Below are 21,576 nucleotides of genomic sequence, written 5' to 3'. Positions count from 1 at the left end.
AGCGACCTCCTCACGAACAAATTGCTTGATCTGAAGCAAAAGGGTGCTGTCTTCGGTACACACAAGGCCAGCGAGCGTCTCGGGCTGTGCAGAGGGTGACCGAGTGGAAACACGCAGGCGGCGGAGCTCGTCGTAGGCTTGGCACAGGTCGAATACGGCGCTCACGGTGGTGGGGTTCTTAGCCACAAGCAAGTGAAAGGCGTCCTCCTCGATGCCCTTGAGGACATGCTTGATTTTCTCTTCCTCTGTCATCGACGCGTCGACACGCTTGCAGAGGTCGATGACGTCCTCGATATAGCTCGTGAACGTTTCGCCAGTCTGCTGGGCGCGAACTCGAAGACGCTGCTTGGCGCGAAGCTTGCAGTCGGCCGGGCGAAGATATCTGTGAAACTGGCTTTGAAGGCGGACCAGGTGGTAAACTCCGCTTTGTGGTTCTTATACCAGAGATTGGCTTCTCCGGTGAGATAAAATATCACGTTGGTTAGCTTCACTGGGTTGTCCCACCGGTTATGGGCGCTCACCCTTTCGTAAGAGGAGAGCCAATCCTCGACGTCGTTGTCGTTCATACCGCTGAAGATGGTAGCATCGCACTGGCGGAGCGTACCAGGACAAACAACGGGCATCGGTGAAGTGCCGACGGGCTGGGTCAGGGTGGTGTCAGATGGCATGGTGGTAGCGAGGGTACGGTTGCGTCGAGCCAGGATGGAACTCCGCGACCTCCACCAAGATGTAAGGGGCTTTACTGGAAAAAGACGCTTGGTCGGGACGACCAGGCGGAGCAGCGAAATCGCACGTCCAGGCTGGAACAGTCAGCGCTCTCGTCTCGCGCTAGGCGTTGGCGCTCCCACTGCGGGCGCTGATCGTCTTCTTCTTTACAGCACCACTTATGTTGCAGAGGTTTGAAACACTTCAGCTTTGTGAATTCCTCTCCAAATAGGGCATCAGTGTATCAAAGTAAAAGCTGTCCAGCATTTCCCTCATGCCCTCCCACTCCACCTGGTCGAACCTTATTCTTTCTACAAGAATAAAGTCTTTGCCGTAAACGACAAAGTCGCCCCAGCTTAGCCCAGGTATGGCCATTTGGCCGATGATCTGAGCATAGTAAATGTGCTCTCTCTTGAGCATTGGGCCGCTGGATGTCATTTCTGAGCAGAAGCTGTGTGCCGTGAGTTCGTTCCCCTTGACATCACGCAAGGAATAGGGACATTTGATTTCAAGTACCCCATGGCTCGACTCGACAGGATCAAATACAATTCTGTCCGGTGAAGCACCGAGCCATGGGAACTCTGGATTCACCAGTAGGCCGCAAGTGCTAGTTGTCACATCGTGCCCCATGGACTTCATAACATCCTCGTAACGGTTTGCTGCCATGGTCTCGTTGGCAATTCCATACCTGCATGCAACAAAGAGTTGGCCATGAGCATAACAAAATATGGTCTCCAGAAGGGTCGGTTGTCTCAAGCAGGGTGCAAATGTTCGGTCCATCAGTCCTTTAGGATTTCAGCCCTTCCATGGCATGCAGTAAGCACAGCACTGTACTCTTGCATACACCCAATTCTAGTTGTCACAGCTATTGTGTCTTTCAAGTCAAATTTTACTTGCACAACTCATTCACATATTACAGAAGTGTGGTATTGAAATAAACTCGTTTACAAAAAAAGTTTTGTTTTTTGCATACCTAATAGCCGGCACCTTTGATAGGTCTTTGGAGCTTGCTATGCCATTCAGACCTTTCAAAGTCCAGTTTTTTCTGCTCAGCACCACACCAAAATTTGATGCTGTCAGCCGGTGGCTTCGCTGCCTCTTCCATGTAGCACTCTTTGCCTGCTGCCGTGTGCTCTTCTCAAGCACCACTGATGCCTGATGTGTTGTACGCACCTCCTGCAGGGTGCATGAAAGTGGACATAACAGCTGCAATCAGTCTGTTGCAGCTTACATCACGTATCACAGAAACACATGAAATGATGCAAATGTGTGTGGGATTGAGAGCATTTTTGCAGCTTTTTGTCCTGTGGCTCTTTAGTGCCCACTTTCACTGGAAATGAATTAGAACATCATTTGCAAGTGAAACTGCTACCACAGTTCCCTCTGTAAATTCTGTTTCACGTGCCTATAACACAAGACTTGCATATTTTGCTTCAAAATTTCTTTAGAAATTTCTTGCGGATGCTGAGTTCTAAATATGCACAACCATTTCTGCATACAAAAAAAAAAGTGGGAGAGGTGAACAGAAATTGACATGGTGAAGACATAGAGTGAAAGAATAAATTTTGATAATATACTGTTCACAATGCTGAACGCAGAAATTACCTTCAGAAATTTATTTGCTTCTAGGTGTGCGGGTGGTGTCCATGCACTGCAACCTGCAAAAAATTCTGGAGGAGGTATAAGTTGCGCGTCACGAAGCTCGGCAAATGAAATGCCTGCCACATAACTTTTAAAGCCATGTGGCTGGAGCGGCTGCTGGTAAGCCAATGGTGCTGACGCTGGGGCCAAGCCATATTTTGTTTTTTTGAAAGGCTGCCCTGGTGTTGCAAGCAACGCCTTTGCAAATTTGTTCCCGGGTGCCAGTGCCAACAGCCTAGTGGCAAGCTGCTGTTTTGCAGCATCTTGCTGCTGCTTATTGCGAGGGTGCCACCTGCGCTCCTTTGGTGTGGCAGGTTTTGGAACACTAACACCTCCCTCTCGCACACTTCTCCAGTCTACAGCCTGAACAGAGCCACCCTGAATGGTGCTTCTCCGAGGCACCCTCCACTGCTGGGGCAGGTCTGTACAGGAAATGTGATCGGGTGCTTCCGAAAAGCCTTTTGACTGCAGTAGCTGGACAGTCCGCAGCATCGCCATGAGATGGTTGCATGCCAGTTTGCCAGCTGGGCATTCACACGTCCCATGAACTATGTCGCCCTGGTCGTTGATGGCTGCAGTGACTGTGTACGGTGGGCTGTTTTTCTTTTTGCTGCGATAACACGCAGCCTTTATGAAGACAAGCCCGCTGCTGAAAAAGAACAAAAAGAGTTTATTTAAGCAATTAAACTGCATATTTCACGTGGTGCAACTTCATCCCCAAATTTCACGTAGTTTAATCAAGTGGCTGCATGCTAGCAATGCTTGGCTCCCACGTTTTGTCTGAAATGTAGAAAACACCCAGTGTCAGCTGGTGTGTCACTTATTTTTTTTTTTATATCAGGGCCACGGTTCACTGAGTTACCGCAAAAAAAAAAAGCACTAAACCCCACAATGTACCGGCCATACGGCGGGGTTGAAAAGTTGTTTACCTTGCTCGAACGTTGGACGATTTTGGCAGCTTGCTAGGTATGCAAAGCACCGGGGGCTCTTTTTAACATGGGACAAGCGCGCTGAACTGTGCTGAAGCCGCATGCAGGCTGAATGACATTTTCCGCATGGATAACATTGATCGAACTTGGGATGGAAGGACTTAACAGGCACCTTTAACTGTGGAACGAAATGGTACATGGGGCTTAACGTCCCAAATTGATATCGGCTACGAGAGACGCCGTAGTGGAGGACTCCAGATTAATTTCGACCACGTGGGGTTAGCACGGTGCACGGGCGCCTTGCATTTCGCCTTCAACGAAACTAAGTCTCGGGATCAGCATTCGAGCGCCCTAATCACTGCGCCATCGGGGCGAGTTAACTGCTGAATGTCGACGCCGCAAGAGGTAAATGCTCCCCCTACGAATGTGTGATCGCCCTGCATCTTCCACTCGCTCAGCTCAAGCATTATTAAGTTTGAGGCGAAGAAATTAGCCGAGGGCATGTATGAAACCATCCAGGAGAAACCACAAAGCGCGTGTCTGTTCGAACTGGTTTGTTCTGCGACCCGCACAACTCTCGCAAGCTCCGTATTGACAACGATCGAAAAATGTGTACGCCGCGCTCCAAACCGTACAGACGTAGTACATACCTTTGACTGGAACTGCATGTCTGCAGAGACGAAGGACGCAAGAAAGACTCGATGCTAAAGTTGTAGCTTCGCCCGAGTGAGCGCTCCGATCCCGACCGGCTGCTATAAAAGAGCTGCACCTTCTGCTCTGTAAGGCGCGGAAGCACCGCGAGATTATTTTCCCATCCTGTGATCGGGATCACTATCAGGGCCATAGTGCTCGCCATGCCGTTCAAACGCTGTAGCGTGCGCACGGTGTGCAAGTGACTGCCAGGCAGCTGTCGAACTCTACACATGCACGTAGACACACACGCGAGCAACACAACGCCGCGGGACGCCGCTCCTTCACGATGGCGGCGCTCTCAGGTTGCCAGACCGGAGGCTGACTAACTGCAAGGATTTGCAAAGGGTCTATAGCGGCCGCGAATAGGCAGTATTTCAGTCGTTCCTGAGCAGTTGAGCTGAAATTCTGAGCTCCCAAGGCGGTCGGAAGCGTTCTAGAATTATGCAACGCCAGCCGGACACGGCCGTGAGTCGGGCGCGCTCGAAGGGGACGGAGAGAGCGAGCGCGCCCAACGCGTTATCTGAAATGGGGCCGTGAGGCGGGCGCGCTAGGAGGAAGTGGGGGTGGACGCCGCGCAGTCGCTGACAGCAACACTGTGGTCGCCAAACTCGTCGACACTTTCGGACGCACGGAGTCTGGCAACATTGGTAGTAAACTGGCGGCCATCTTTAAGTTACGCTAGCCGGATCCATGCCCAAACTTTTGCCTGCGTGCTTCCTTCTTTCAAACAATGTGTTAGACGTAGGTGTACATGGACCACCACGTGGTATTCACCAACACATAATAAATAAGTTATGTTTGAATTTCTTCTTGACCCTGTTTCGGTTTCACAAACATAACGATGGCTGTGACGTGTAGTGGAAATTAGGTCGCGTGAGGTGCTATAAAACGGCAATATAACTGCTGATACGTCGTTCGTAGTAATTATAGGTCTTGAAGTCGGCTGATATAAGTGCTACAGTGAGTCGAAACAACGTATCAGCGTTTGTATTAGTTTTCCCGTACCTCACGTGACCTAATGTTGAACTCACGTCAAAGCCATCATTCGCCTGATGAAGCCGAAACAGCATGGGAGAAAAAATTATTTTCTAAATTATTCAGTGGCAGTAGGCGAATACCACACGGTGATTCATGTATTCATGTATTCTATTCTATCTATGGCGTCATTTGAAAGGAGAAGACACGCAATAAAACTGGGTGTCTATAGTAATTTTAGTACCGATTGAGAATGCCTTCCTTTTCTTTGCGTCATTTCCCAAAAATAGACGAAATATTAGCGCGAGGACCCAACAATGTTGTGATGGTGGTTTCTGTGGAAAGGAAATGGCGCAGTATGTCTCACTTCTTCATGGACACCTGAACCGTGCCGTAAGAGAGGGAGGAAGGTGGGAGGGAAAGAAAAAAGAGAAACAGGCGCAGTAGGGATGGGCTCCGGAATAATTTCTACCAGCAGGGGATCCGACGAGCTTAAAAGGGTCGAATGTGTGAAACTTCCAGGTAAAGTATGCGAAGTCCTATTGGTCTAGCATTTGAAACGGTGACGTAACCACCAATTAAAATTGCGATGGCCTTCAAGCTTCTCCGCAGCGCACAACGCTAAGTAGGGGACGCATGATGACGTCATCGAAAATATCCGTACATTTCCAACGCATAAACGCCTGCTTTGAAGGAAAAAAACCAACGGAACCGAAGTCAAAGCCCGCCGAACGTTGTTTGGAACCGTCCAACGAGGCACGGCATGGCGTGGCTGACGGCAGCAGTAATTTGAAATCATACCTTCCGTGACATCACACTGAACTTCCCCGCACTCCTTGTTGCTTTGAGGAGAAGTGTAAAATATAATCGTAGATTAAGTCACTATTTTAAATGGTAGTGCAAAAAACTTAGCATGCTTTACCTACAGCCTATATAGATTTGAATCCTCGACTATCGCGAAATTCTCAAAAAGTGGCACAGCTGCCCTTTAACGTGCACTGACATCGCGCAGCACACGGCGCCTTTTGCGTTTCGCCTCCATCGAAACGTGGCCTCCGGGGCCGAGTTCGAACCCGGGTACACCGAATAAGTAACCGAGCGCCCTAACCACTGAGCATCCGCAGTGGGTAGTGCAATATTTACTTTTGTGGGCGCTCTGTCTTAGACAGCAAGTTCTAAATAAAACCCCTCACGATGGGCCTGTCGGGCAATAAAAAAAAATGGCTCAATGGCTGTGGAGCTCGGCTGCTGATTCCAAAAATACAGAAACCAGCGTGCTCTGTCGCACGTCGAAAATCCCCAGCTGGTCTCCGTTAATCTCGAGCCCTCCATTACACCGTCTGTCATATAGCCCCAATGTCTACTCGACATTTAATCCTGAGATATTGCTACTAGTATTACCAAAAGAAGGATGTATAAATTGGCGCAGCTTCTTTTTATTTTTTTAGAATCCGCATATTCTTGTTTGCGCGCGACGGAAATAAGCAACGAAAGGCGGGTTCTCAACGGTGGAGATGTACCGATTACACAAAAGGGAAATGCGGAAATACATGTGCTCGCTGGCATGCGATAGTGATTACGCCCAAAAAGATGCTACTGCGACGTAATGTAACTACGATGAAGTGATTTCGTTATGCCGATTCGCTGAAATCGTTCTGCTCCTAAGAATTGCTGCCAGTCGCCAGCGCGCAGCTCCATCCGCTGTCCTCGCACTGCTCGATCTTGAATTCTCTGCCAGGCGACTTATATCTACTTTTCTCAGTCATATTTTCTGTTCTTAGTGTGTGACGCGACAGGCTAATGATTGTTAGTGTTTTTTTTCTTAGAACGCTTGGGCGATTGAATACGTTGAGCATTCACAACAATCTGCCTCGGCTATATCGGGTACAGGTGGGTGATGGGGGGGTGGTGAGATGGGTGAAAGTTTTTGAAGGAGCATTTTTACCAGTGAATGCCCTGATGTGCGCCCACCGAAGTGTGCATCAAGGACGGAGGCTGCACGCACGCAGCGCGGTTATTTTTGGGAAACCATACTCTTTTACCTCTGACTCCGAGCGAGATTCGTACTAATGGCGGCGCAACAGAAAACTGTTTACAGATGCTTTAGGCTATTCGGCTATCTTGTAGGCTTCTTTTTATGGTTGTTGCATGGAATATTTGGAACCTCTCTGACCCTCCTCATGCCTTACTTGACCGCTTCGAATTCAGCGATCTCGGCACAAGGCCTCATGCCACCATAACTCCTTGCCTCCGCCAGCACGTGAAAATTCCAGACGGTGCACACGCCATGAAAGGGGAACCAGTCAGGAGGTTGAACTTACGCAGCATATTCCTGGATGGATGGATGATAATGGCTTTACCCTTTGTACCGGGCGGTAGCTTTTGCCACCTAGCCTATACTTCCCCCATTGTTAATTTAATTTTCTTTTCCCTTTCGCTCTTACAATATCTAATCTGTTTATCCTTTTCCCCTCGAAATTCACGCCTACCTTGATTTCCGCCACCAATCCTCCAACCTCCCCTTCGTCAATGTCACGCTTTTCCCATCCACTCGCCCGTCCTCCCCAGTAAATCCCAGCGCTATCTCTATGGTCGTTGCTGCCCCCTCTGGGAGGGCTGGGCGGAGTTCTGCGCACCTCAGAACCAAGTGTTCTATGGTCTCCGTTTCCGTTTTACAAGCAGAGCACAAAATACCCACTTCTTCAAATTTGGACCTATACGTTTTTGTTCTCAGAGTCCCTGTCATAGCCTCAAAAAGCAGTGAACTGCCCCGCGAATTATCGAATAATCGCTCTTTTTTGATGTCCTGTTTTCGTGCCCTATATATGCCTAGCGCCGATTTTTCCTGCATTCTTTCTTTCCACATCTTTCTTTCCGTCTCCTTTACCTCCGCTTTCACGTTAGTCTTTTGTTGCGTCCCATCCCTCACCCGTAAATACTTCGTTCTTAGCTTTCGGGTTCTATTAGTCCATTTTGTGTTAATGCTTTTCATGTACAGATACTTGTACACCTTTTTTGCCCACCTTGTTTCCTCCATTTGAGTTAGTCTCTGATCATATTTCAGTTTGCTGATGGCCTCCCGAACCTCGAACGACGCCCAACTCATATCTCCCTGGACTCCCTCATTCGGAGTGTTCCCATGGGCTCCCAAGGCTAGCCTTCCTACACTTCTTTGTCTGACCTCTAGCCCTGACTGTACTTCTGATTTCATGCACAGGACTGCATTTCCAAATGTGAGGACCGGTACCATGATTCCCTTCCATACCCCTCTAACCACCTCATACCTATTATATTTCCATAGTGCTCTATGCTTCATAATGTCTGAATTCCTTTTTCCCTTATCTTTCAGAGTCCTCTCATGCTCTTCCAGATATTTTTCCCTTCACTTAGCCATACACCTAGACACTTATAAGTTCTCACATGGTCTATCATAGTGTCTTGCATTTATAGTGGGTCTCCCTTCTCATCATTATAGACCATTATCCCTGACTTCTCTCTACTGAACTGGAGTCCTAGCTTGTTGCCCTCCTCACCACAGATTTTAGCTAGTTCCTGCAGCCTATCTCGCTTGTCTGCTAGTAGAACAATATCATCCGCATACATTAGTCCAGCCAACACTTGGTTTACCTTCTGACCATCCTGCATATAACTCACGTCAACTCCTACCCTACACTCTTCCAACCTCTTTTCCATTTGGCTCACATATACATGAAAAGTAGAGGTGATAGTGGGCAGCCCTGCCTTAGCCCTCTCTTAATTTTAGCTGGTTTTGTAGTTTCTCCCTCCCAGGTTACTACGACCTCATTGTCTGAATATACACGTTGTAGATATTCAACCAGATTTCTATCAGCGCCATATCCCTTCAATTGGTCCCAAAGTTTTTCCTGATTCACATTGTCATATGCCCCCTTAATGTCTAAAAATGCCATCCATAGAGGCCTCCGACTTGCCTCAGCTAGCTCTATACACTGCGTTATGACAAATAGATTGTCCTCCAACCGTCTGTCCTTTCGGAAACCGTTCTGCAACTCTCCCAAGATCTCCTCACGCTCTGCCCATTCTTCCCTTCTCATTTTCACCATCTGCATTGCTAGCCTGTAAATAACTGATGTGACCGTAATTGGTCGGTAGGATTTAATGTTGTCCCTGTTTCCCTTGCCTTTGTATATTAGTCTCATCCTGCTCACTTTCCAGTCTTTTGGAACGTCTGCTCCCTCTACTACTTTTTCAATGATCTGTCGTAATCTCAGTTTGCTTTCTTTGCCTAGTATGGTAATTAATCTCATAGGTATGCCGTCTGGTCCTGTCGCTGTTCCGATGGGAACCTTGCCTTCTATTCTGTCCCAGTCCCCTGCTGTTCTCTCCCTAGGCCCTTCCTCCCCTGCCCCATTGTTGTCCCTGCTCTCCCCTGACCATCCGCCACAGGCTCTGCAAATGCTGCTTCAATTGTTTGTCTGATAAATTCTTGTGCTTCCTCTCCCTCTACCCTTTCTCCATCCTGTGTGGTCAGAGTGTGTTGGATGCCCTCTGTTCTCTTCCCTTGTAGCCTTATGTGCTCCCAAAACCTCTTTGCAGCATTCCTATCTTTCTTATTTACCTCCATCATCCATTGGACTCCTGCCTTTCCTATTTTGGCTTGAACCAATGTCGCTGCCTCCCTTTTGCTCTCAAGGTATTCATTCCATTTTGCATCCATTTCGTCTGGTGGGGCCCCCCTTTTCTTTGCAACTCTGTGTTCCCTGGATGCCTTCTGTCGTCTCGCTATGGCTGCCTTCACTTCCCTGTCCCACCAGCTTTTTGGCGTGTGTCTTCCCTTTCTTCTTCCTTTTTTTCTTTGGGCCTTCTCTAACTCCCCGTGAAAAACCCCCACGAGGGCATCATATGTCCACTCCCTATCCGGCTGCCTGGACACTATGTCTTCAATGTGTCCAGACACTTCCTGCAGTTGTGCATCAGTGAGGTTATGTTTGCTTTCCCTCCCTTGAGTTCCTACCGCTGGTATTGCGCTACCAAATGTAATTTTGATTCTTCTGTGGTCGCTTCCCAGGCTTTTCATACCTTCTTCATCAATTTTCATGTCCCCTAACCTGTCATACAGTTTGTGTGACATTAGGCAATAGTTGAGTGCGAATTCTTTCTTACCCATGTTACTTTCCCGTCGCATTTTATTTCCGTATTAACCATTACTAGATCATGGGCATCGCAGAATTCTCCTAACATCTTCCCCGTTGTATCTGTAGCTCCGTCAAAGTATTCCAAGTGAGCGTTCATATCTCCCAAGATGATTATTTCCTGCGTTAAAGTGCACTGTTGCCTGAACAGTGACCTCGTGGAACGCGGCGGTTCTGCGTCCTATGAACACGAAGAGTTCGCACGGAATTCCAGAGTTTTTCATCGCAGACTTAAGTGTTATAATGAAATGTATGATGCCAATGGGTTTTTTAAGAGACAGCTTAAGTATGTCCCAAAAGAATGCAGCATCATGACAAAAATATCATTTTATTGCTGAAATTGTTTCTCGCTGCTCGCACAGGTAGAAATGCACTGACCACGGCACAAACGCCCCTTTGGCGCGAAGGTACGTCCTAACATGTAAGGTCCATGTCTGAAGGGTGAAAAAGGTTTTTGTGGCCGATTAAAACTAAGTCAAGCCCACTTATAGCGAACCTGACGGTCCCGCAGGTTCTATTCGTTATACCTGGTGTTCGTTGCAAGTGGATTCTTCTTACAACAGCCAAAAATACTAAGGCCGCTAAAAGGTCCAGGAGATAGGGCAGTGCCGTCTCTATGGAATATAGTCTTCGAACTTCATTGAAAAAGATGTCATGACTCGACTGCGATGTGCATGCGTAGTACGTTTTTTTAGTTTTAATCTTTGTTCTTCTGTTTTTTGGATTGTTCACTGAGTCCTGCGCCTTCATACACTTTTCCGAGAATGTAATATAACCAGTTGTTAGTCAGCGTCTGTGTCGTCTCGAGACTTCCGTTTGTCCTGTTTACTGCGCTGCCTAAGCAACTAGCGTAACCAACTAGCCCAGTTTTGTGTTCTCGTAAACAAATCTTTGCATTTTTTATTTTGTATAACGATGTGCAAGAAAAGAGAAAACGCATATCACTGAAACCCATCTGCTTTCTATTTTTTTGTCCTGAACCCGTTTGAACCCGTTTGAACCGGTTCGAACCGGAACGGAATGGCCCTCTGGAGCCGAACCCGGAACTGAACTCGAAAGGCGTGAACCCGAACCGAACCCGAAAAAATACCGGTTCGACACCCTGCTTAAAATAGAATCGAGTGGGCTGGCGCACAAACGGAAAAAGCTTTGCCATTTGTAAATATGTATATAATTTGTAAATATGTGAATAAAGTCTTGTGGCCACTGTTGCTTTCGATCCCTGGCGTTTATTTTGCGGAAGTTTCAAATCTAGATATGCTACGTGAAGCATATACCGCAAAAAGTTTTCAGCAATCCCTTTATTAAGTACGATGAAAACCCATCAATTCAACGCATACCTTCATTTTAGCCCAATGCAATTTAATAGCAGGCGACAAAATTAGTTTTTAAACATCCACTGAGTGTCCGCTAACAGTACCAAGGGCGGAACAAATCCCCTTCCCAGGACTGAGTTATGAACGCCGCTAACCCAGCTCATGAGCTTTGACCTTCCTGCACTCGCCGTGGCGGGATATCTCAGCCGTCGACCTCTATTCCCCCGGTATCGAAATGAATATTGCTCACGTGACTGTTAATAATCAAAGCATGACTTATGGTATAACGTCTACATCGTTCGCCATTTATTTTTCAGCAACAAAGCACACAAAAATTGTTGTACAAATAAAATGTGAATTGAATAATCGTTGTTTCTATTTTTTATTTATTTATTTACATATTTTTGTTATTTCCTATTTCTTATTTTATTTTTTGGTATAAGGAAGTCCGTCCGCCCCCCCTAAAACCAGTCTCTGGGACCGCCACTGGTGTGAATTTCGGTCGCACATTACGTAGAACGCTTACCTTGCCTTGGTTTGGGAGCAGACAGGTCGACAGCTCGGCCGCACCGACTCACGGACGCATAGCTCGGGTGCACCGACGCTGTCCCGCTTCTGCAGCCGGAGCCAACGCCGCACGAGCTGCGTCGCTCGAAACGCACTTATATAAATCTGGCAAGGACACAGAGGAGCAGCGATCAACTTGCAGCGCAGTTTAATCCAACAAAGAAACGGCTGGCACAAAAACGCTTCGATGTAGTCTTCGCTGCCGCGCATACTGTATCGAGAAGCCGGTCAAACAGCGACGAGAGCACCCCCGCTCGGCGGCACAGGCAAGGGCGACATCCTTGGCGTGGGAGTTTGCAAACTGAAAAAGTAATCTAGTAACGTTGGTTTCACATGCATGCGATTCTCGCCTGCGACGCTGCGAATTCTGTCGGTCTGCGACTGGGAAGGGCCGTCGGTCTAGCCGCAGATGGCCTGCGACCAAGTACCGTCCGGTTGGAACGCAGGTCCGGCGATTAAATGTTGCCGCAAAGATGAACTAATGCTGCATTTTAGAATACTGAGTCTACCTGTTGAGTTTCCCCTTCACGTGGCGACGTGAGGAAACACTTGTTGATGGTGAAATCGGGTTTCTTGATGGATTGATGGTTCAGGCTCGCAAACATTGACATTACTCGACGGCAGGTAAAGAAGTTTAACTATTTATTTACACATAAATAAACAAGAAGAAACGACCAAGGAGAAAACTATTTACAGCATGACTGAACCGTTGATTAGACGAAATCAGCTCCGGCTTAACCAAGAGCGCTTAGATTTAAGCCCTCTGTCTCCGCCCTTGGCGGGGACAGCAACCAATAATAAATCAGGCTACTCTTCTCACCAATCGATGGTTAGGGAAAGGAAAATAAAGTTTCCGTAAGCTAATCGAAGACTGAGGAGAGGACACACGCATGCCTCGGAGACAACCCCTTGAGGTTCTTTATATAAAAAAAAAGAAGAAAGTTGTCGCTGAAGGGTCAAGCGCTCAATGGCAACTCCAGCTTAACAAGGTGCCTCTTCTGAGCACCCAAAGCTCAAACGATCCATTGGTGCCGCATCGCGTACCGATCAGCCACCGTACACCTGCGTCCTCACAGTAAGATATGAGCAGAGCGAATGACTCACACGTAGGGAAACGAGAAGGCACAAAAAAAAAAAAACGTCCACTGGCCACAAAAATGACGACTGCAGGCATTCAACTGAACACTGCACAAAGCTGCGCGCTGGAAAGATATCTGTAGTAGGAAGGCAAGACGGTGACGGAAGGAGCGCTCTGGAGCCACCGAGCCTCCGTCGTGCGTCCGCGGTTCCACCAATTTGGTAACCCTTCGACCGGGGACAGGTGCACACCTCAAAGAAGCTACACTCTGCGCTGTAGCTCGAGCCGTACACTCTGCGCTGGACCAAACGATATTTTTCCCCGCAATATTTGCAACTAACCAGATTAAATTTCGACACTCGGTGCCTTTAAAGGGACTATGCAGCGAATTATAAGTCGCTTGTAAATGTTTTCAGTGCTTAGAAATGATGCTAAGAAGCGTTCACACCAGGTATGAGCCTTCGGACCTGAGCTGCCAATTTATTATGAATTTTTAAAAACCGTGTTTTTTAAAATTCGTGGGCTGATTGGTGTCTTCGTAGTGACCGATTTTGAAACTAAAATCGTGAAAATAGACGTCAGTCCCGTGACGTCGGCAGGCCACCACACGCTGTCATTTGCTGTAGTCACGGCAGCCACGACGTCACGGGCACACTTCCAGTAGAGACCCAAAAGACGCGGGTTCGATCCCGGCCGCGGCGGTTGAATTTCTTTGGAGGAGAAATTCTAGAGGCCCGTGTACTCTGCGATGTCAGTGCACGGTAAAGAACCCCAGGTGGTCGAAATTTCCGGAGCCCTTCACTACGGCGTCTCTCATAGCCTCAGTCGCTTTGGGACGTTAAACCCCATAAACCAACCTAAACTAACACTTCCGGTAGCGGTGAAAATCGTCTACTCGTGCCGCCGCGCGACCCCCTCGGGCAAGCGCGAGCCAGGGCATTGCCTTCTAATTGCCTGCGCGCCTATGGTTTCAGTTTACCTCTGCCGCTTCTTTCTGTCGGGAGTTCGGGAGCCACTCGCAGTGCCTTTGTCGCAGTGACAAGCAAAGAATTCCGACGCGCGCCGCTGGGTGCGACAACCGGAAGTCGCAAACCGAACGTCAGCGAATGACGTATTCATGGGCGGGGCCCAGTCCCAGAGTTGTTTTCTGTATTTTTTTATGGTGCCCCGCGTGTATGAGTGGAAGGGGAAGAGGAGGAGCGTAATTTTTAATCGTCTATGCACCCCTCTCCTTGGCCGATCCCCCCGTGTGGGTATGCGCCATTCTATGAGGTGAACAACAACGACAACTTCGTTGTCATTGATGCTAGCTCAACAATTCTTGCGCTGGGGTGACGAGTGATGGAATGCCTATCTCTCGTCTGCTTTACGTAATATCAAGTAATTTACTGCATAGTCCCTTTAAAGGGGCTGCGAAACACTGCCTGGGGGAATACCGGCTATACTTCAGGTGGGTTCTTTATGTCACACAGATGCTGACTTAAAAAGAATTACAGGAATCGATGCACAGGAACGGGAGTTATTCAGTGAAGAAATTTCAAAATACAAGCAAACAAAACGCTGCCCTCAACTCGATTTTGGCGGGGCTTCCCACTCCTATTTCGCTCTCACAATGACGGCACGTGGCGCAACCAATCAAAACAGCCAGCCAGAGCACGTCGCGGAAGTTTGTACTCCATGGTTGCCTGCTCTCTGTGAGACTGGCAGCGTTGTTTCCATGCCAGAGCGCCCCTGGTGGTGTATTTTTATTTTACTTGCCTTGCAGGGCTTTTATCTAAGACAAACAAATTGTCTTTGTTGATATAATATAAAACGCAGACAGGTGACAAAATGTTTCTCTATTTATTCACACAATTTGGAGTATATTTACTGTTTGTCCGGTCATCAAGCTCGCGCAAGGTGGTGTCATATCCGCTGCTAAAAACCCGCCACTGTGTGGCGACACCATCAGAGCCATGAAGTTGTTTTTGGGGGGACATTAAAATATTAAAAAACGGAATATACGCGGTGTTACCGACGCTAATAGCACCGTTATAACTCACTGTATGCAATCAACAGGCAAAACAGTTAACTAAGATTGTGTTTCTGGGCCCCTTTAAGGTGGCGGTCCCACTCTGACGGTGAGCGGGAACCATTTTTGGTGATATTTGTACGTCGACTGTACCTCGCTCGTTCGCTTCATAAATATGGTTCAGATATCTCCGAAAAGCTACTTTTCTCTGCTTTCAAAAGATGCATTTTGTTTAACGGTAGCTGCAAATTTGTTTCAACTGTAAAAGAAAACGCAAAGATGAAAACTGGCAGTTGAGCTCAACTTGTCTCAGGAAATGCAAAATTGTGAAAAACATCTTGCACCTAGAGAAATATCTTTCGAGATACTTTGAGATCGGATGCTAATCAACATAGTTAAGCATTTAGAAGTACGTGTATGGATTAGTTTATTAGCCACACATGTTTGAAAAGCATGGAAAACAGAACAATGTAATCTGCAATAACTTTTGGGATATGCATTGCATTGCGGCGCCTTTTTGTACATTTTGAGATCGTTTAATCGCCCTTCCATTCTGAAAATTTCATTCGTCTGCCTTGTTTAGTTTAAAAGTTATTCCTGATCAAAATTAGCGTTTTTTCGAAATAGTTAAAAACGGAATGCAAAATTGTTCAGGTAACCAGCGCGTGGCAGTTTTGAGATTTTGCGTGAAGAAACTTAATACTTCGCTCTACGCGGCTAAGCATCGCCTTTACTCTACGGCTTTTGGGGAATGCGCAATGTCTAGTTGATTTTAGCTACCTTTTTTGTTCTCCTCATGAAGGACACAAGCTCTTGAAACGTTCCGCGGCTTCTTTTTTTCTGGCAAATATACTCTTAAAATGTCGGTCTCTCATTCCTTTAATCAACTTGTAACAATTGCCAAGAACAAAGTCCACAGAATACAAACAATAGCAATAACGCAGCGACATGCGATAAATGTAGATAAATTTAGTAAGTAGCGCCATCTACACACATGCACGTGTACTAAATAATCACAGTTCAAAAAAATAACGAGTGTGGCGCTGCTAAACATTTACAATCAGGAGGTGTTCACGAGAGGGAACGATACCTCTACGATGTTCGCACGTTTCCCTCGATTTTGCCCTATGTAGTGTGTGTCGAACTTCCAAGCAGATTTCCGCCATATTGCTTTGCTGGATTGTTTTGTAGCGTAAAGCTAGTAAAGCCACACTACGCGGGTCAGAGCCGAGTTTTGCGCGAGTGTGCGCCGCCTGTTATGCGCAGCGCGAGAACCGCGTGACGTCACGAGAGGCGAAGGTCCGCCGGTGCGAGCTCCTCGCTGCCGGCGCCGCCGGCGTGCGCTCCTCTCCGACGCGTGACCTCGTGTTTACGACAGTTGCGCCGCGCGCTACTGCGCATGCGCGAGGAGGGTGCGCGGAGAAATGACGGTCGCGCTCAACATGTAAGCTCTGGTAAGCTAACGAGAGTCGAGCCGCTGCCAAACGGCGCAGAAGACTGGAAAATGTAAATTCTTCCGATCCCGAGGTTGTCGCCTGGCAGTTTGCCGTCGAGCAGCCAAGGCGAAACGTGCGGCCGAAACACCGGATCACTTGACGCTACGTATATCCAGGCATAGCAGAGCTAAGCCACTGCCAATTTTTTTCACCTGACGCTACGAAACGCATTCTGGGCGTCGTATTATTTTTCGAGGACAGCTTTGGCATTGCTAAAGCGACAGGAAAGGGAAGAGACAGGCTTTCGCTTCGTGCTGCCGGTTGTTCGTTGTTCCGGCTAGCGCTGTGGAGGGGAAGTTGGAGAGCGCTCGATTCGCCTGCACTCAATGCACCAGTTCGGCAAAGTTCTGCGGCAGCGGCGGTGCGGCGGGTGTGTACCGCTAGTTCCGGCACTTTGAGCGCAGTTTGGCACTGTCTGCTTCCAAAACGGATGGTCGAGTGCAGGCCTGGTCGTCGCTAGCCTTTGCGATGCCAATGAATTGGAGCCAGCTGTTTACAGCCTACATCAGCGGCAGCCAACCTCTCGTATCTCATGAAGAAATGTGCAAACCGCACATCACAATAACATGTTGCCATGAACCAGCCTCGATCCGTTTCTTTGGAGAACTCGAGCAGCGTTCTAGCTTGTCGACGAGTGAAAGTTACTTGAGTCCGCCGTTTATCACAACCCGCAAACCATCATCTGCTTCCATGGCGGCTGCAGCTGCACTATTTCAGCACTAACCATGGAGCAGGTGCAGTTTTCCTGAACTAGACTCGCACTTCTTTCAAACGAATGCCGTGGTTCAGAGGGCGCCATGTTCCACCGCTGAAATGAATGCATGTGGTATATAAGTCGGGTACAACTCAAGAACGAAGCAGCACATGCCCATCAAAGGAGACCGCCCAGCCAAGCGCGTCGACCGAACAGTTTTCTGTTCGGTCACCACAGGTGCGCCGCGACAGCAGTGGAGACTGAAGCTGCCACGACCGTCTGTTGCCGAATATGACCCCACCTGTAGCATTCAGCGCTTTTGCGAAAAAGGCGCTCTCGCGCGGATCTATGCGAAAGGTGAGCAGCCCAGCCCTCTCCCCCCCTCCCCCTTTAGTGGCCAGTGCAGCTGAGACAATTAACGGGGGCACCACACCTACTAGTACCTTCGCCTTTCTCCCTGTCTTTTCCCCTGCTCCTGCTCAGGTGCTCCTAGAGACGATGGCGGATGCCGGGGCAGCAAAATCTCTTCCTTTCTTTTTGCGTTATTATTCTTTTAGCCTTATCCCGAACAAAGGACATCCACCGTCGGCGACACGGGGACAAAGCGCCGACTCCTTCGTTCTCTTTCGCAGACTTGCACAGCCACACAAATCGACGTGATTGGCTGGAGAGCTCCGTCTGAGTTGCGTGTGCCGCTTCGTTCTTTTGTTGTAACCGACTATAGTGCTGTGAAGTCCCCTTTTCGGGAACTGGCACAAAGGACCGCCCCCTCCCCTTGCTGCGCGCCCCTCCTGCAGGCGGGGTAGACTAGCGCCGCAGGAAAAGGAATTCTCGGGAAATGATTACAAGCACGTTATAAGCGGTGTTTACATGACGGGTTGAGTGGAGGATTTGAGCTGAAAACCGGTTACTGGGTTCATGTAAACGAGTCGGGTCCGGGAGTCGAGGGAGCGAGTCCAGTCAACTCCGCTGCAGGGGGTGGGTTGACTCACTCGACCCCAACAGCAGACAGCACGTAAACCGGTCTGAGTAGGGTTAGTGGAAGGAGGGGTGATAAATGCGAACCTGTTATTCGCTTGCGCCGTAGCGCCTGCGAGGCAGCCGTGCACGCCGCAATCTTCCCGGCTGCCACTGCCCTTTCCCGCTGCGCCGTTCGACGCTTGGTGCCGCTGCTGTTGAACCGGTCGCGACTCGCTAAAATCGAGTTCATGTAAACATGCAGTCAAGTTGGGCTGACCTTGCTCAACTCGATCTCCTGGCTCGACCCGCCGAAGTCGGGTTCATGTAAACGAGGCTATAGTTTCCTGACAATAGACGGTGTGAAAATAGCAGCTGTTCCTACAGTTTCCAGGTACGCGCGCGTGGACACGCACGCATACACACACACATACGCGGGCGCACTTTTTCAATCTTTGACCCAACCAAATCGAGGCAAATCGACGCAAGGTTAGAAATATATACATTTCAACACGCGATGGAAAATTCTGGAGGGAATAAGCAACCTAATGATGCGAACTGGATACAAGAAAGACGTACGTCTAAAATGAATAAGAGCACGCAGTTGAGGGTCCAAACGAGAGAGGGGAGGGGGTCGCCCTAAGTGCCTACAGAACTATCGCTTTGTAGCCGACCCCTTTTTTCTGGCAGCATTCCTGCACACCTCGCCCCCCCCCCCCCCCCCCCCCGTTCTTCTTCGTACAATGTCTATAAAAAAGTCTCGAGTCCGCCTCGTGAATGGTATGCATCTGTATACTGCATTTTAGTGAGCCTTGGCAAAATTCCGTCGAAGTTGATCGGAATTGGTTGCAAGGTGCCGCCGCATGTACGACGAATATTTGCTTCTGAGGTAAACACATTCCGACACCCTGCGGTGCTAACCCTCTGAATAGCAATTTCACGTCTCTTGCGCAATGTCGATTCATCTCAAGGGTAAACAGAAATTGACAATTGCCCACTTCTCTCTGCCTTTTTCTTTACCAACCATAGTTTATAAGGTTGGACAGGCATACGCTGAGCGTTGACTAAATTGTATAGCTGTCTTTGTTATAGTTTTCTTATCATAGATGCAATATCATTTGATAAAAAAATATTTTTTTTTCAGCGCTATAGTTAGCAGGTTACACTCTAGACCAGGAGTGTTCCGACTACTACTAATATTACTATGCATCAACAGTGACGAAGTGATTGAACGCGCAAAAGACGAGGGCAGAAGGAAGGACACAAGAAAGGCACCGATTTCAACTATAAGGTTCATTGAAAAAAAAAAAAAAAACGCTAGAAATATATACATGGGACATAAACATAATTAATTTTCTTTATTTCACACCTTCCTTATTTTTGGCGTCCGCTTCCTCTTTTCGCTTACTTACTAATTTGCTCTGTGCAATTATGTCGACAGTTATCACTAACTCTCCCAAGTTTCCACTGTGTCGACGTTGTGCCTTTTGCGATGCGGGCTGGGCAGCATTATTTTTTTCTTTTTCTTTGCTCCCACTAATATATGTCACGACATTGAAAACAGGAAAGTCTGTAGTCGCGTAAAACTCAAGAACGAAACGGCACATTCCCTCAAAGGAGGCCCTCCAGATAGTAACATCGACGGTACAGCTTTCTGCGGCTATTTAGCTAAGGCTAAACAAGAGAGAGAAGAAAACGGTCCTCTGTTCCCGTGCTGGCATCCTTATCCCGAACAAGGATCACCTCACCTCTGACGCCGTTTGGACAAAGACGGTACCCTCTTTGCCCCGGCTCGCCCCACTCTCTTTGGCTTTGGCAAGGGACAGGCAGAGAAAGAAGCATGCGGAACCACCCCAGCCAACACCTCCCCCCACGCACGACGAGGACTAGCAGCCGGGCTTGCCATGGTTCGTTTGTAATCCTCTGAAGGCAGGCGCAGCAACAAAAGAACCCTCACGCAGCACAGGTGCACGGGTCAAGAAAGGACCGGACACGTATCTCAACATCTCAACCAAAACCAGTCTCGGGTCGCTGGGGGCAAGACGGGTAGACACTTTCTCAGTGATGGATCAGTGTCGTAGCCTGGTGGCAGAATATGAACTACTCGCAAGATGGCGGCAGTGGAACCGCCACCTTAAGTTATCAGGGAAACAGTTCAGGGAAGGCGACTGTGGGAATCGGCTGCCGCCGCCGCTCGAGCCGCGCGCTAGAAAGAGCAGCGCTTTTTCTTGACTATATTTTTTGATTGTGTTACGCAATCAGCTATTTCGATGCTCTTTGTTTGCGATCAAGCGAAAAAGTGGTTTACAAACATCGGAAAAGCGCCCACTGTCGATCGGTGAAGCGCTAGGCATGTCGCCTGCAGAAACGAAGTGCGGCTTCGCCGCATAACCTCGGTTGCTTGACAGGCAAGATGGCGGACATACGCGCAACTTTGCTACCTCTGGTAGCATATACAGCATATACAAAAACTCTCCGTGAGGCCTCCGTGAAAACCAGCGCCGTGCGCCCGCCATTGCGCAAAGGAAGCCCGGGCTCTCGGACACGTCGGGGCTGGCAGCATGATTCATCCTGGCTCGCCCAGCGCATCCCTTCCCCCTCTTCTCGCTGGCGTCGGCTCGAGAGACAACCGACGCTTCGCCGGCCGCCCTTTCTAGGCTGGAAACTTTCAACGGCCGAGCTCCTCTCGTCCATTCGTTCAATTGAAACAGCGGCCAGTGGCGTGACCTGACTGGACGGTTCAAACGGCTGGCTGCAGCAACCGTCACCGGAGGCTATAAAAACGGAGCCGCGCCAAGCTCATCACCTGTTACCGGGCGCTGGGCTTACCAGCCCAGACCACACAAGACCTGCTCTTTCCTGCCGGCCACAACACCCGTCGCGCCATGGATGGTCTCCACGCCTACTTGGAGGAGACGGTACTGGACGTCTACCTCTAGTCGTCCAGGCACCACCAGCCCAAGGTTCTTCCCGTTGGCCACCTTGCACATGAGGCCCCCTTGTCCCCAGACCATCATGGAGGGCAGGGGCACAGGCTCTTCAACGGCTGAAGCCTACAGCAGGCGTGGCGGCTCTTCTCTGCGCGCCTTCACTATATCGCTCCCCTACTTCTTTCTATCTTTTCTTACTCCTCCTCTCTTCTATCGGCATGCAGGCAGTGGTGGTGGTATCCATACCAGTCACAAGCCCGTGCCCTTTCCTCTTTCCTATTCTCTACAGCCTCTAACAATAACAACGAGCCGGAGCAGCAGACGGGTAGCAGACGAGACATCACGCCAGAGAGACGCTCTGCCGGGGCATCACCCTGCTCCTTTGTGCTAGCCCGTTGTGCTCTCTGCCCTAG

At 48.8% G+C, this 21,576-nt stretch overlaps 1 protein-coding gene across 1 annotated transcript; it reads right to left on the bottom strand.

Annotated features, from left to right (window-relative positions):
- Window positions 1-570: 570 nt before the first annotated feature.
- Window positions 571-21,247, bottom strand: LOC149358126 (uncharacterized). The gene is made up of 4 exons (XM_089576733.1): window positions 21,063-21,247; window positions 2,311-2,995; window positions 1,679-1,881; window positions 571-1,393 (listed from the first exon to the last, which is right to left on the bottom strand). Exons 1-4 carry the CDS (start codon window positions 21,245-21,247, stop codon window positions 910-912), a joined length of 1,557 nt encoding a protein of 518 aa, XP_089432859.1. The 3' UTR covers window positions 571-909.
- Between the last annotated feature and the right edge of the window lie 329 nt (window positions 21,248-21,576).

The sequence above is a fragment of the Amblyomma mixtum genome, chromosome 3 (genome assembly GCF_055824585.1).
Source record: "Amblyomma mixtum isolate Tamu chromosome 3, ASM5582458v1, whole genome shotgun sequence".
NCBI classification, from domain to species: domain Eukaryota; kingdom Metazoa; phylum Arthropoda; class Arachnida; order Ixodida; family Ixodidae; genus Amblyomma; species Amblyomma mixtum.
Note: the sequence above shows the minus strand (reverse complement) of the source record. Positions and strands in the feature narration are given on the sequence as shown.

Bases quoted from the DNA above. Each gene is read 5' to 3' on its own strand.
- LOC149358126 (XM_089576733.1), bottom strand. From the start codon at position 21,247: ATGGTCTGGGGACAAGGGGGCCTCATGTGCAAGGTGGCCAACGGGAAG. The intron at 2,996-21,062 runs GTAAGCCCAGCG...GTTCTTTTTCAG, and splicing joins GTCTTGTGTGGTCTGGGCTG to CAGCGGGCTTGTCTTCATAA. The intron at 1,394-1,678 runs GTATGCAAAAAA...TGTTGCATGCAG, and splicing joins TCAAAGGTGCCGGCTATTAG to GTATGGAATTGCCAACGAGA.